We start from the raw sequence: 14894 nt of genomic DNA, 5'->3' as shown, positions 1-14894 counted from the left end.
GCAGCCTGACACTGTCCACATCCAAAGAATCTGGTAATATTTTTTAGTTCTCATATATTTGGCAGGTTGTCTCACTATTGTGACATAGTTGTCGTATTTTGAAAGTTCTGTTTCAGAAATGGAAGTTTCAGAAAGATGTGGGCACGATGAGCTGATAGTCCGGAGAATAGTGCAGTGCCGGACACTTGGTGATAACAGTCTGGATATCTTCATCATCATCATGTGTCCTAAAACAATCCAAACATAATTAGCAGACTAGTAGAGACTATCACACTGATGTAGTTATAAACACAGAGCACTCATGTAGTTATAAACACAGAGCACAGAGCACTAATGTGACTGTAGTCTGGTTCACCACATTTCAAATATTGTGTTTATCTGTAACCACATTACGTGGTTTGCGTGACAAAGTGGTCATGACGTCAGACGTGGTTTGGGAAGTTTTATGAAAGAGGAAATAGAATATAAATTGTACTTTTCACCACAACAATAAAATTACACAGAGGCACTAACAATCAGGACCACTTTTACCTATAATTAACATTCAACATAGAGTTTATTTCTTGAAATAAGAGATTAACATAATTTGCATTGTCTATACCTAATGAATGTATTTATTCAATGAACAACATATTATGCAATTGACGAATTAGATATAACGAAGATACTTTTGATAACTCTTAAAGCTGATATTTACAGAGTAAATGTTTGATTTTTCTAATTTATTCAAGGGTTAAAAGTCCTTAAGTAATAAGAAAAAAAGATGTAGTACACTCTTTTTAAAAGTACAAATTTAAAAGATTGCAAAACACTAACTTTTACAATAGGCCAATAAATTAATGATCAAGCAACAACTTAATCAGCAACCCTTTCCTCAGACTCAACAGATTGAACTCTATAATACTCCTCATACATATACCTGATTAAACACAACATGAATACCCCCGCTGTTGCACTAAATATAAGTGAAGTATACAACCTTACTTTCTTTTTGTCAGGCCCAAAACCATCAGTACGGCCTGGCTGATTTGCAGTTACACTTTGCAGCAATTCCCTCTCTTCTGAAGAGCAGTGTCGAGAAATAACAAAGTATTTCCCATCTGGTAAATAGCAGATGTCAAGTAGGCCTGCCATTTTAAAGTGGCATTCTGAAGCATTGAATTGTTTATTGATACGGTCTCCAAATGGATCTAAATGGGATACAATGAGTTTTCCTGACCCAGCATCCACTTTGACTTGTCCCAGTATCTTGGAAGCATAATAAGAAGTCACAATACCAGGGAGTACCACAAATGAAGCACCAGCTGCAACATTTGAATATATCCCTAACACTGATGGTTCTAGAACCTGCCATAAACCGGAAGAGGCTATGTTAACGACACAGCATCCTGGAATTATCCAATTCCAAATCTTCTGATAATTTTTTATGAGACTCATTTTGTGAGCTGGTAGCTTCACGACTGTGACATAGTTGTCATTTGTAGACTTTCCAGCGAGATGAGGACAAGACGAGCTGATGCTCCTGGAGACTTTGCGATACTGGACAATCCTTGACACAAGTCTTGATATCTTCATCATAATTAGTCCTGTTATGATTTTTAGTTTAAAAGCTTGTTCAATATTGTATGAAGTGATTAGGAAGCTCAATTTTAATGTGTATCGTAATTGCAAACTTGGAGCAAACTAAACCAAGAAGCGAATTGAACCAGAACAAAAGATTAACACAGTAAGGCATATTGTTACATTTTAGTACATCAAACTAATCCTAAATGAAGTCTTTCAATCACAAACATGCATAATGTAGAGAAACAAATTCTAGAGAAACAGATGTTAAATTCTATCCTTTACTTACAATCTATAATATAACAAAATTCATAAGTAAAATACAATTTTAAGTAAAATACAATTTTTATTTTCCACAGAAGAATCAATACATATTGAATTATAAATATCCGATAATTCCATTAATATTCATTAAAAGTTGCTTTGTCATTTGTAAAATCAAAAACGAAAAGCCCTACGCTGAACGCGCGCGGCATTTTTTCTGCAGCTGCCTAGCTTCAAGCTTGTAGCCGCTAACATCAAAGCCGCCGCGCGCGCCCAGTGCTGGGGTGCATTCTCATTAACAATTAAACTTGGTCAAAGATATTTATATACAATTCCTAAATTAAATCAATAATCATGTTAATATGAGTATTCAACACTACTCGACAAAAAATATTTGCTGGCCCATCAACGATTCAGTCGCCGAAACAAAAATCAAATGTTTGCTTTTTCGTTTCGGGGACTGTTTGAACTCAGTACTATATCCGACTAATCACACTTTATAATGGTTAAAATACAAAGTAAAAAGATTTTCCTCGATGGGCCGGCATTCGCAACCGCGAAACGTTTTGAGTACGACAAATGATGACACCACCACCAGCCGTTAATTGATAAGTCCATGGGTGACGGGATAAAGTTAAAGTAAGGTGTGTAATTTCATATTGCCTATCATATAATATAACAAAATCATAACTATTCAATTGCAGAATACAATTGAGTGTGCACCACTCCCGCTTTTCCGAAAAAGCGCCCCCCTGTTGGCAACCCCTCCCCTGTTGGCGCCCCTCCTTAAAATTGAACAAATTAGGTGATTTGCTAGTTTTGCTAGTACTTCAGTTAAGTTTTTCAAAATTGTCCCACATTCAAACGACGATTTGGCGCCCCCCTAAGATGGCGCCCCCGTTACGCCACTGCCACTCCCTCTGCAGTAATTTTTAATGTGCATTGAGGGTTCCAAAATATTACTGTTCCTTAGTTTAGTTTTCAACATGTAAGTTGCATTGATCAAATTTGTGACTAGTGACTTGTATCAGTTGAACGAGATTATGTCATATCATTCAATTTCTGTAGTGTACAAACTCAATAAAAGACATTTCGAGTAAGGAAGGGAGGTACCAAATTTATATCATGTCATGGCAAATATGTCAATGTGTTCTGTCATTATTTATGCCTATATCCAGTGGCGTAACGTTGCCTGTTGGCGCCCCCCTGCCGTAAAAAGCGCCCCCCTGTTGGCGCCCCCTCCCCTTTTGGTGCCCCTCCCTAAAATTGAACAAATTAGGTGATTTTAAAGAATACGCCGGTAAAATCTCTAAAAAAGTGTGTATCTAGAGCAAAACGCGCAGTTTTGCTAGTACTTTAGTTAAGTTTTCGAAATTGTCCCACATTCAAACGACGATTTGGCGCCCCCCTAAGAAGGCGCCCCCCTGCACAGCGGGGTCAGCAGGGCCTTTCGTTACGCCACTGCCTATATCCGTGAGAAACGGCATGAAAATAAGTTGGTACATGCGAGTTCATATAACTACTAATTTGGCAATTGACCTTTTTAAAAAAACTTAGTCAACTACATGACAGAAACTTACATGAAGCCCTTGGATCAGTTAATGATGAGATAGCAAGACTACCATCTGCAACAATCTGATTTCAAAATTATCAACGGTAAAATGTCCTTGGATAAACATTATTACCTTTTTACTGTGCATCAATACGACAGTCGTTCATTGTTCATTGTTGGTTTTTTATCGATATCACGACGTTTACTGCTTCAAAAGTAAATAGTTAAGTTAAGAGTGAACAATAAAAGTCGAAATCACTCATAATGTAGTTTTGGAGGAATAATTGTATTGTTTACAATTCGATTACTTATTAATTTTATTAAGTGCTACACCAATTCTGAGTACCAAAATTAATGTTTATCGAACTATAGAGCTGAAAACAAATAGTTTTTTAGTGTCCAGAATGAAGATGCATTATTTGATGCGCGGCGCGGCCCAATAACAAAAAATACAACGTTGAATCAAATTGTTATTTATAACTAAAGAATATTTAAAAAACCAAGGGTTCTGGTTAGATTGACGGATGTTACTTGTCTAAATTTCTTCGAAGTAGCGCGCGCCGCTTTCTTCGATGGCAAGTGCAGCGCGCGCCGGGCCAAACCATTAACAATGGTCAATGATTAGAGCGTTGTAGGTTTATACAGATATTTTACAAGTAAATATTTTAAGAGTTAACTTTTAAAATATGACCGAATGTGTGTTACTTTTGTCATACGTTGTATGACCCGCCGCGCACGAGTGCGCGGCTCCCCCTGTATCGTAGAAACTCTACAGTGAAACGACGATGGGGATCACGATGCACGACGTGATACCAGATACAATGACAAATGATAGTCGTAAAAATTTTTCCCCAAAATAATTGTTTTTAAGTGTAAAGACCGTCGACGAGTCGAGTCCAACTCAACGCACATTTTGGTAAGTTATAAAAGTAAAAGACCAGGACAAACTGCAAACAAAAAAACACAATTTACAATTTGAATTATTTTGTGGATTTAACATTAGTATAAACATGAATTTGCTCTAACCAGAGCACTCTCGCTTGCATTAGCGCGCGATCGCTTAACGGGTGATACTCGTAAAATATTTGTTCCATCGTCGAGTCCAACTCTGCGCGCGTCCTGCAGTAGTTGTAAACCTACAAGCTATCACCGAAGGCAGCACGGGAAACAAGCGCGTCACGCAGTACGCGTAGACACATGGCTGTATGAAAACACGTAGCTGTCAATATTTATACATTCATACACGTTGCGTTGTTATTTGTATTTACCATGTACAAATGATGCACTTGATTGACGATGTCAACTCATCGAGATCGTTGCTCTGCGAGGAACGAATGCTATTTTGTGCGGCGCGTCGAACATCGAAGCGGCAAAGTCCTCCAAAAATGACACCCACAGTGGCGCGGTGAGCAATTTTTGTTGTTTGTAGTTCACATGAAGTCGACAAGAGTGAAGACGCAGTATTTATCTATATTACAAATTTGAAGCAAAGTATAAGCTAAATGCTATAAAAAAGTAACGTTAGAATAATATAAAATGGGTTCACAATAAATATAATTTTATCGAAGTTTTTAAATGCGACCCTATGTTCAAGCTAGCAATCTAAAATCTTCATTTATGCAGCCGTAGCCCAATTTTATAAACTATTTGCATTTAATTGACGTTGTCAATTCATCGCAGCTCGGAGAGGCACAGTAGCGCATCTCGACGATCTAGCGAGAATCATTACTGGATGCGCGGCGCGGCACAGTAACGCATTGCGCTACAATATTTGCATGTTAAATGATGTATTACAATTTATTTCGAATATCAAGTCATGCAAGTCAAGTGCCGCGCAAATTTGCAATATGTTGTTAAGTTTATGGTTTGAAAATCGAGCGCCAATATATGAATTTCTCTCATGTTTTGAAAATGTATCTTAATGCCAGAACGGCATCACTTCCATTACATGCTCATGTCTAAGATATATTCTTTAACATCTTAGAGATACCAATTTCATGCTTCGATTGATGTAACAGCTATTATCCAATTGTACTTCTTCCCTGCACTGGTAGTACCTTTTAATGGTAGTTAAGTAGCATTGCATCTACACACATGTAGATACTTTTTGGTTTATCTCACTGTTGGTCATTTTTGACCTTCAGAATCAAAATTGAGCATTTAACAGAGCTTTACATCTCAATTTTGTCGATAAAGTTGCGACTACAACGTCTTTCTTAAAAGGTTAACTTATTATTTAATTACTTTGCCCTAATTTTTCTCTACTCACCGCTAGTTACCATGATCTGATCTATGAGCCCGAGTCGTCCACATTTTTGAGGTATTCTCGCCCATAACTTGTCTGTACAACGCTTTGCCCAGCAGTTCTTTAAAGATGCCTCTAATACACGATCCGTTGTGGGACTTTAATTTGATTATGGCTAGGGTATTGGTGCTGTCAGAATAACATCACGTTTGATTCTGTCATCCCACCATTTGATTCCTCGTAACCATGGGCATTTCATAGGTCGTGATTATCATTGGCACACAATTTTGCATTTGCCTTGTTGTTATTTGTAAACAAACCATACTAACTTAAGTACTCACAAGGTAATTAGATGGAAGGGAAGTGAGCTCAGAATGGGTGACAGACCTGTTTATTCTTGTCGCTGCCACGTCTTTAGAATCGACGCTACGACCAAGAAGACATGGATTCCTGCCGCAGAGGGACCAGTCCAAGTTTCATTTTTCTTCGATCCAAACAAAAGAGGATATCGTGTAGTTTCTATCGACAATGGTAAGCCTATTATCAACAGTACCATAGTCGCTGGTATGACGTTCAGTAGAACTGCCCAGAAGTTTGGTCAGTGGAGTGATCAGAGAGCTAATACGGTTTATGGAGTGGGTTTCAGTAACGAGGACGAGCTCGCTAAATTCGCAGATCAGTTCGAGGAAGCTAAATCTTCTGTTGCCCGGGATACTTTATCTCCTGTCGGATCTCCCCCTCCCATTGAGAATCACGAGACTGAGCCTCCCCCTAGACGAGCTATGTCGCCGGGTCTTCCTCCCGAGCCGGCTAGATCGACAAATTCCTTTGACATGGACATTCCTGTAAAACTAAGGTCCAGTGTAACAACAGACGGAGAGTCATCAGAACATAGCAGGACCAGTGGTCAAGAGAACGGAGTTGAAAACTTAGTAGAAAACTTGAGGCTGGACAACGACCGACTGAAAACATCGCTCAGTCAATCTCAGAACAATCTGAAGAAGTGGGAGGTGGAGCTGCAGACGTTGCGAACCAACAACAGCAGACTCCAGGGCGCCCTGCATGAGAACAGCAGGAATATCGAGGAGTGGAAAACTCAGTTGCTGCAGTATCGCGAGGAGAACAGCAAGTTAAGGAGTCGGAACGAGGAACTGGAGATTGAGATTGAGAACTTGAATCGCAGTGGTACTCATTCTCCTAAACTCAACAAAAAGATTACCAAGTCAAACTTGAAATCTGAGGAAGTGGAGCGAGTGAAGCAGATTCTAGAGAAAGTCACTGCAGAGTTGGTGGAAGTTAAGGAGGAGAACATGAGGATGAAAGGTCAGCTGCGAACTCAGGACGATAGAAATGGGCAGAGCAAACAGGCTTACGAGAACAGCATGATCTGCCAACTTCAAGCGGATATGGAAATAAGATTGAGAGATCTGGTAGATATGAACCGGAAACTTCTCACATATTGTCGTAAGACGTAGGCTTAAGAAACCTAACAGCGATTTATTTTGTTAAGAACTGTATTTGTACAATTGGATATAGGAATTCACCCTTCACATGGTTTATTATCGGTATTGTTTTGTGATTACTCAGATTTACTTGGCAATAAAGTGTTGCTGTGCACACGATCGAGATTTATTACAGACAAATATTTTTAATTTGGAGAGCAGCGCTACCATTATGTAATTTAATGAAATTTAATGAAATTATATATTTTATCTCGATTATTTTGCTGATTTTCGACTTCAGGTCCGATAGTTTGGATGAAGCTTACATGCCTGAAATCTTACATAAATAGGAAGTGCTTACTTATTATTAACTTTTCACTGCTTTTAATTTTATATGAGTATCTAAAAATTTCAAAATTTGAATGAATGAAGATGATTGGTAATATGGTATATAATGATAAGTTTTACTGTGTTTGTGTATGAAAGTTCAGAGTTCAGATGCATTGTGATTGGTAAATACGATGAGGTTTAGTATATTTCGAAGCTTTTAATGTTTATTATTATATTGTGACTTGTAATGTTTTTACATATCAGCTGAATTTTACTTTTGTTTCCGTTTTACACTACAAAAAATATTCAACATGTTATAATGTAAACTTTCTCATAATTCGGTAACCTGAGAAGAACTGACTTGTTGATAATATTTTACCGCATCTAACCCCTCATTTCCCAGTTTTAACCCTCACCAAAAATGGCTGATGCTGTAGCAGATACCCCCGTGGTCGCCCCTGTAGCCGAAGAAAAGGCAGCTGAAGAAGCTCCTGCTGTGGAGCCAGCAGCAGAACCCGCTGCTGATGCTCCCGCTCAGAACGGAACTGCAGCAAAGGAAGCTGAACCAGAAGCCGAACCAGAGGCACTGGAGCCCCCCAAGAAACGAGGACGACCATCAAGTGGAACTTCCAAAAGGACACCAAAGAAAGTTAAAGTCCCCCAGCAACCTACCAGACGCAGTACCAGACGATCAGTATCCAGATCATCAGAAGCCAGCACCCCAACTGAAAAGAGAGAGGAGCCTCTCGAATTGGCGGAAAAGGAAAACGTTGACGAAAACAATGACGCCGTCGAGGAAAAGAAAGCAGATTCCGTCGAACCAACACCCCCCGTGGAGGCTGAGGCTTAGCACTTACACTCTTTAAATCCCAATTTCAGTATTACAGACATTATTTAATAACCTGATACTATACGCAAATTTAGAAACCGTCCGAACTGGAACCGTTAAATTGATCAGACAGTTTTAAATAACTTGAATTACAAAGATACGCCGGAGGTAAGACTATCTAGGTGACTAGGTAAGGCTATCCGAGTCTGAGAAGTTTGTTTTGGTTTTGATTTTGTTGAAATAAGTTGATTTTCGTCAAATCTAACATGAGTTCAGCATGAAAGTTCTCAAATATACATGATAGACCTTAAGTTAGTTTAATCCGGCTCAGAATTTGGGCCTCGTTATTGCTACCATGTTAAGTTTTGAAGTCTTTATTTATTGTATAACTAATAACTGTGTATGTATGAAAGTATGGCTAATTCTCCACTTTTTGCTGTCCGGACACATGGCCCGTTAATTTCGTGGCTTTCAAAGTATTTAATGTTACAATTTTCAAAATGTTTTAACCAATTTATTGATGGCTAACATGCTGACTGACGCCGTGACGTGTCAATTCAACAATTTTTTAATGCGAAGTGACGTAATACATATTTAGTGCAGTGGTCAGATTATTTGAGTTCATTTCTAGAATAAAGTTTCGAGTAGATCGTGATTTTCATGTTAGAACAATTGACGGTGAAAGGGTGGCGCCTCGAATTTCAAAATTTATCATTCATTTCAGTATTATAACTATCGTTTTGCCTCATAAAGTATTGATACGTATTTTATATTGATGGCTATGTATATCACGGTTGGAGAGTGATCCATAAAAATATATCGGTATCTGGATATTGGAAATTTAATCAGCGAACTAGACGACAACTGATCTGTTTAATGGAGCCTTCACTTGAACTTTTTACAGCCCCAATATTTAGGGTGCTCGTACTCTATTTGGTTGCTTTATTCCGCTGAACGTGACATGAGGGTTTGTCTTCCATTTTAATTATTGCACCTTTTACGTGCACTAACATGGACACTTTTTACTTAAACGTAATTAAATCTTTGGTAATTAGAAAATATCGCGAACAGCTTTATGCATCGATAGAAATTGCCTCAACATTCTGTTGATATCACAGGTTTTTTATTTGAAAATTAATTTATTCCCACCAGAAAAATTTATTTTGTAGCACACAATTTGTTTATAGGGTTGGGAGTAATATACCATGGGTAAACGGCTTGTGGTTGTATATGATTATTTATTCTGTTTATGCATAATATGACCTTTTAAAAACAGTCGCAGTTAAATTGACTTCTACTTTAGTTTTTCTTTTAAAACATATTGAACTTTTCAAAATATTTAAAAATTATCAAATTAACAACGCACGATGTGCGATCAAATCAAATATCATGAAATTTCTATCATAAATTCCTAATTCCTTGAAATGATCCCCCTGAATTATCTCACAACAATTGTGTCCCAGGAATGTGCAATGGCTGGTCTGGCAAGGAAAATACCTTTTTCTTGTTCTGCCGCTCTGAATGGAGTTCGTCACGGTCACATGGTAAAGTTACAGGGTAACAAATGGGACACTAGAGACTGGCCCAGGAAAAAGCAACGCTGGACCCCAATAAAGGGAACAAATATGTTTAAACTTGACTCTATCAGGCCGCCTGATGATTTGCTGCACGAGACTGAGGATCCTAAAATTGTAGAGTACTCTTATCAGTTAGATCCATTCCCTAGGACTAAGAATAGTGATGCTGTGGAATATCTCTGCGCTTTAACTAAAACAGCTCGACCCCTTCTTTTGTCTGATGTAAATCACAGCATTGACAGTGAATTTTTATCTGATTTCGTGGCTTACGTAGAAGAATGCTGCGACTCTTTCAACAGATTATTTTATCAGAAGGGAATACGATTATCAAAATATCCCACTCCATTAGAATTAGACAATTACGCTAAACTCTACGCGTCTGGATTTCTGCAGAACATTTTGAACTTTACATTTTCGAGCTCTCACTCCGGAGAACTACTCTCGAACAGCCACCAGACCACGAAGGTGCGGACCTCGTCCTTTTGGAGACACCAAGTGCTGCAGAGTACGGAGTCCAATTTACAATGCTACTCCTTCCAACTTAACAACTTTATAGACATTATGTTGCGGAGTGTTCGACCACTGTCTTATCAAGCTCTGAGAGGTGACACCAATTCCGCTGTTGCAGCTGATTGGTCTCGGAAGGATATGTATTTACCGAACTTGTGTACCAAGCGGCTCAACTTGTTTAAAGAAAAAAGGGAGGTTGACCAATATCCGGGATTTATAAAGGAAACTCTTTATCCTTACAACCATACGCTCTTCAAGGTATGACAAATAATAGTAGACGTGGTTTAAGTGAATCATTTAACCTATTTATATGTGGCGAGGGCTCCTTTAAAAAGTTAATAACGCCCTACATTATACCGCGTTTGGAACGATTCCGGAATCGACCTAAATATCTCCGCTCCCTTCGTGGGAGTCACTACCCTCCCTTATTTATCTGATTACTCTCATCAAATACCAATTAAATAATCACCTAACAAGTTAATAACATCGCCAGGTAGTCAGCAGTGCACTAAGTGACCGTGACCTCCAAGCGACTACCATGATGACTGGCTTTGGTCAAACTGTGGCTACAACTCAGCACAGATTAGATTTCCCCTGCCGGATTGACTTACTGCCGGAGGTGGAGCGAAGTGAGGCAGTCAACGTTATCGTTACTGATGGTAACAGGTAAACGAGCTCACCTGCTGTATATATTTTTAGTTAAGATATTGATAAAGGAGCAGTTTCAGCAGGGCATTAGGCCCCCTAATTGTTGGGGCAGTGTAGAAAGTGGCCTAATCCCAGTGTAACTTAAACATAGAGCTTTGCAAAGTTATTAGTGCCAAGTTATTAGTGCCATTTTACTTGCCACCTTTGTACGTGACTTTTTAGAACCTGTTTACGCAGACTCTACTTTGTTAAGAGAGGCAACAGGTAATTTGTTCTTTATCATGCCCTCATGTGGCTGAAGCAGGTACTACTATGTAAATACTACTGTGCAAAACTATGTAAATACATATAATATGTAAGGAATTCACATAATGTGTACTACATTCCAGGTACTGTCTGGGTGTTTACCAGTGTAACACGACCAATATGTGCGGAACCCAGCTAGGAGATACCCACGTTAACTGTTGTGCACTGTCGGAGGTGCAGACTATTGTTAAAGATGGTCTGGTTAACGAGCAGCTCCTAGGTGGAATGTTGGGAATGCTGACCGCTCAGAGCCACGAGCTGGAGACAGATGTTTTACTGCAGGCGGAGGAGAATGAGGCTGTTCAGATATGAGGGGTAAATGTGGGGATGTTTACCTGATACATTCCTCGTTCGTTGTTAGTGCTTTGTTTTGTTACCTGACATCACAATAAGGTTTGAAGGTTTGTGGCTCTGAAAGTCTGAAAGCCACTAGGTCTCAGTAGATAAGTTGGCCGAACTAAACACCACGTACCGTCACGGCCCTTGGTACTGGGCCATTGGTTCTCCCGGAAGGCACCGTACATGATAAGTGAGGCATTTCCCTGTTGTTGTGGTGCAGCTTGCAAGTTATGCCGGCAATACACTGGTGTATTGTACATTCGAGCGATTCTTGTAATCCTCTTGTTGATTTATTTTCATGGCAACTTTATGTTATTTATTGGGTAGACAATTTGTGAGATAACTGTTTATATCAGAGATGATTTTTGTATTTAATTTATTGACTTTTACAACTCACTTGTTTCACTAACCTACAAAATACCACAACAATTATATTAACCAATAATAATATCACCATAGAATATCCTTTCCAACCACACTAACCACACCCCCTACAACCACACTAACCATACCCCCTACAGTAGCATGGCAGGTAAAAGAAACATGGCGGGCGGGAAGGCTGGCAAGGATTCTAAACCTAGAGAGCAAGCCATGTCCAGATCTATGCGAGCGGGTCTCCAGTTCCCTGTGGGCCGTATTCACAGGTCAGTTCATTACAGCCGTGCTGGGGGGGGGGGGGGGGGGGGGGGCGCCGTGCTGACACCCTTCACGAGGGGCATGTATCAGATTACATTGTGGGGGCATTTTTAAATTGTGCGGGGTTTTGTTTTGGTTGAGCAGGTGTGCTGGTGTAATGGCTACCTGAGCTGGTAGTATGACGTGTTGATGAAGTGTTATTGGTAGTAGTGTAACAGCTCAGAGTTACAGGCTACCTGCAGCTCGTACATTTACATGCTGAATTTACAACACTTAGTTGTGTATTATCTGAGGTGTTGTTACTTAGATCCATCATACACTTGCACTGTATACTTAATAAATACATCATACACTGTATACTTAATAACATTATCCCTTGAAATAACTCTTCAAACAAGTACTAATGCTAATGCTGAATAGTCTGATAAGGTACTATTATAGAACGTACTATATAGAACGTACGTACCTGGAGCGTGATTAGAACTAACGTACGTGATTCCAGGTACATGAAATCTCAGACGACGAGGCGAGGGCGAGTTGGGGCTACTTCTGCAGTTTACAGCGCCGCTATCTTAGAATACCTGACAGCTGAGGTGCTGGAATTGGCGGGAAATGCCTCCAAAGATCTGAAAGTCAAGAGGATTACCCCCAGACATTTACAGCTTGCCATCAGGTTGGTTTGCACTTTAAAGTCTAAGATATGTTTTTCTAAGATGTGTCGTACAGTTTTAACTTAGATATTAAATAACCTAGGTTATCGGTTATTAAACAATGACCGATCCAATGTTTTCCTTGAAAGGCTGAAATTCTTGGAATTCATGAACTTATCGAATTCCAAGAGACCATGTGGTCAGATCATCACGCCAAAAACAGAAGTTTCATGCGTACAGTCCCTCTCTTTTCACTAAAATTTGAACTAAAGTTACAAATAATTTCAGGGGTGACGAAGAATTGGACACACTGATTCGAGCAACTATCGCTGGCGGTGGTGTAATTCCTCACATTCACAAGTCCCTGATCGGAAAGAAGGAGCAATCTCAGAAATCTTCCTAAGCAGGCCATCTTCCTCCTTCCAACAAACCTGATGGTGTGATTGTTACAGCAGCATGAACAGTACCAAGTCTACAGCTGTTACAACCAAAATCAGTTAGCCAAAATCAAATGATAAAATGTCGACGAATTGTTTGTTTTGAGTTATAACCGTTCATTGTATGTCTGCCGAAACAGCGTATTTTATCCATCTTAAAACCTGACTATGCGAATTTTACGAGTTTGTTCGGGCTCAACGAAGCTCAACAGTTTTCTGCCTTTCTATGGCTTGTATCGAGATTACGAAGATCTGTTTACAGTTTTGCTAGTTCCTTTATAATCGTGTTAGACGTGAATGGAGAATTTAACCATTTCGTCTCCAGTTGTCTAAAATGAATTATTGGATCTATTCGAATTATCTATCTTAACAATAAGACTTATTAGTTATCATTATTCTGTTGTATATCATTAAGTCTCCGACTTAAATTGTTTAAATAATGTTAATTATGAGATGCTTGAATGTGGCGCGTTTCATTTGTATAATATGGGACATCTTGAGAATAACATCTAATGATACTAGCAGAATTCGTGCGCGGCCGTATACTTAAACCATCACATTCACTCCAGTGCTAAATTTCCCGCGCGCTCATTATTAAGCACCATCGATCGAACAGTTGGCAAAGATCTGTCAATATTGTGATTTTGCAGGAAAACTTGGCATCTGTTCAACTCGACATTGCCGTTAATACATGCAGACCTTTGACACCCTTTCTGTGACATAACCTCCTCCCGAATTCCCCAGTTTTCCGGGATTTCTGCAGCTAATTTAGTGAGGTTCGTGCGTACCAAATTTCCCGCCTTCAAATGTGAAATGGCGGCAACATCGAAAGTATCATTGGGCGCGGTCTCAACGTATGTGTTTTCTAGGTATTGTTAAATCCCAACCTATAACAATGTTTTCATTCACTCACAACTCCTTACCTAGGTTAGCTAGTTCATCCTCATATCATTCATGGCTTCATCCAACGAAAAAGACTTCTTCATTCCATTTTCTCCTTCTAATGTACCATTAATTCCTATGAAGTTTGTGTCGGCGAAAGCATCTGCCAAAAAAAGTGTATCGTCAATTCCGGATGGTCCGGATTTCGTCCGCAAAAGCTTCTTCATTCGGTTCCGGAACAAACTTCAGCCATATTGGTCAACCATCGTGGACGTCTTTGACTGGTTCAAAAAAGAACCGGCAGCACCGTCTGAGGAAGAGTATGACTTGAAGATGGACAGAGTGATGACCACACTGATTGAACATTACATGGATGTCAACAATCTGGGAGGGTCATGCGAGGACGTCAAGAAATTCTGGAGGGAAGTGCCTCGTGGCGACCACGAGGAGATCTCTGGTTTGCTCTCAGAAATAGAAATAATCAGGAACGCTGACCGAGCCTGTGCTATGTTTAATGATAAAGCTGTAGACAGTGAAAGTCCTCTTGGTATTAACGATGCTTTCGCTCTGATGTGTGAACTTCTTAACGGATTCTCGCAAGATCCTGATGTATAATTAATAAATCGGGCCGGTCTCTCATTACTCATTTGCATTGATAGACCAATTTCATTACCGAACAATTTT

The 14894-nt window shown here is 39.4% G+C and overlaps 4 protein-coding genes across 4 annotated transcripts in view; 3 read left to right on the top strand and 1 right to left on the bottom strand.

Moving 5' to 3' along the window:
* LOC134811777 (proline-rich protein HaeIII subfamily 1-like) overlaps nt 1-14894 on the bottom strand; it is an 80093-nt gene that overhangs the window by 47544 nt on the left and 17655 nt on the right. The window lies entirely within an intron of this gene.
* Nucleotides 5838-9520, top strand: LOC134811775 (homer protein homolog 2-like). The gene has a single exon (XM_063818833.1). The coding sequence runs from the start codon at nt 5999-6001 to the stop codon at nt 7097-7099; it is 1101 nt and encodes a 366-aa protein (XP_063674903.1). The 5' UTR covers nt 5838-5998; the 3' UTR covers nt 7100-9520.
* LOC134826465 (uncharacterized) lies at nt 9693-11997 on the top strand. Its single transcript, XM_063838847.1, has 3 exons — nt 9693-10570; nt 10806-10978; nt 11350-11997. The coding sequence occupies exons 1-3, from the start codon at nt 9698-9700 to the stop codon at nt 11576-11578; spliced, it is 1275 nt and encodes a 424-aa protein (XP_063694917.1). The 5' UTR covers nt 9693-9697; the 3' UTR covers nt 11579-11997.
* Nucleotides 12131-13790, top strand: LOC134826466 (histone H2A.Z-like). Its single transcript, XM_063838848.1, has 3 exons — nt 12131-12249; nt 12744-12914; nt 13180-13790. The coding sequence occupies exons 1-3, from the start codon at nt 12131-12133 to the stop codon at nt 13292-13294; spliced, it is 405 nt and encodes a 134-aa protein (XP_063694918.1). The 3' UTR covers nt 13295-13790.

Source organism: Bolinopsis microptera, chromosome 2, assembly GCF_026151205.1.
Source record: "Bolinopsis microptera isolate Bmic1 chromosome 2, MBARI_Bmic_1.0, whole genome shotgun sequence".
NCBI lineage: Eukaryota > Metazoa > Ctenophora > Tentaculata > Lobata > Bolinopsidae > Bolinopsis > Bolinopsis microptera.
This window is presented reverse-complemented; position numbering and strand designations above follow the sequence as displayed.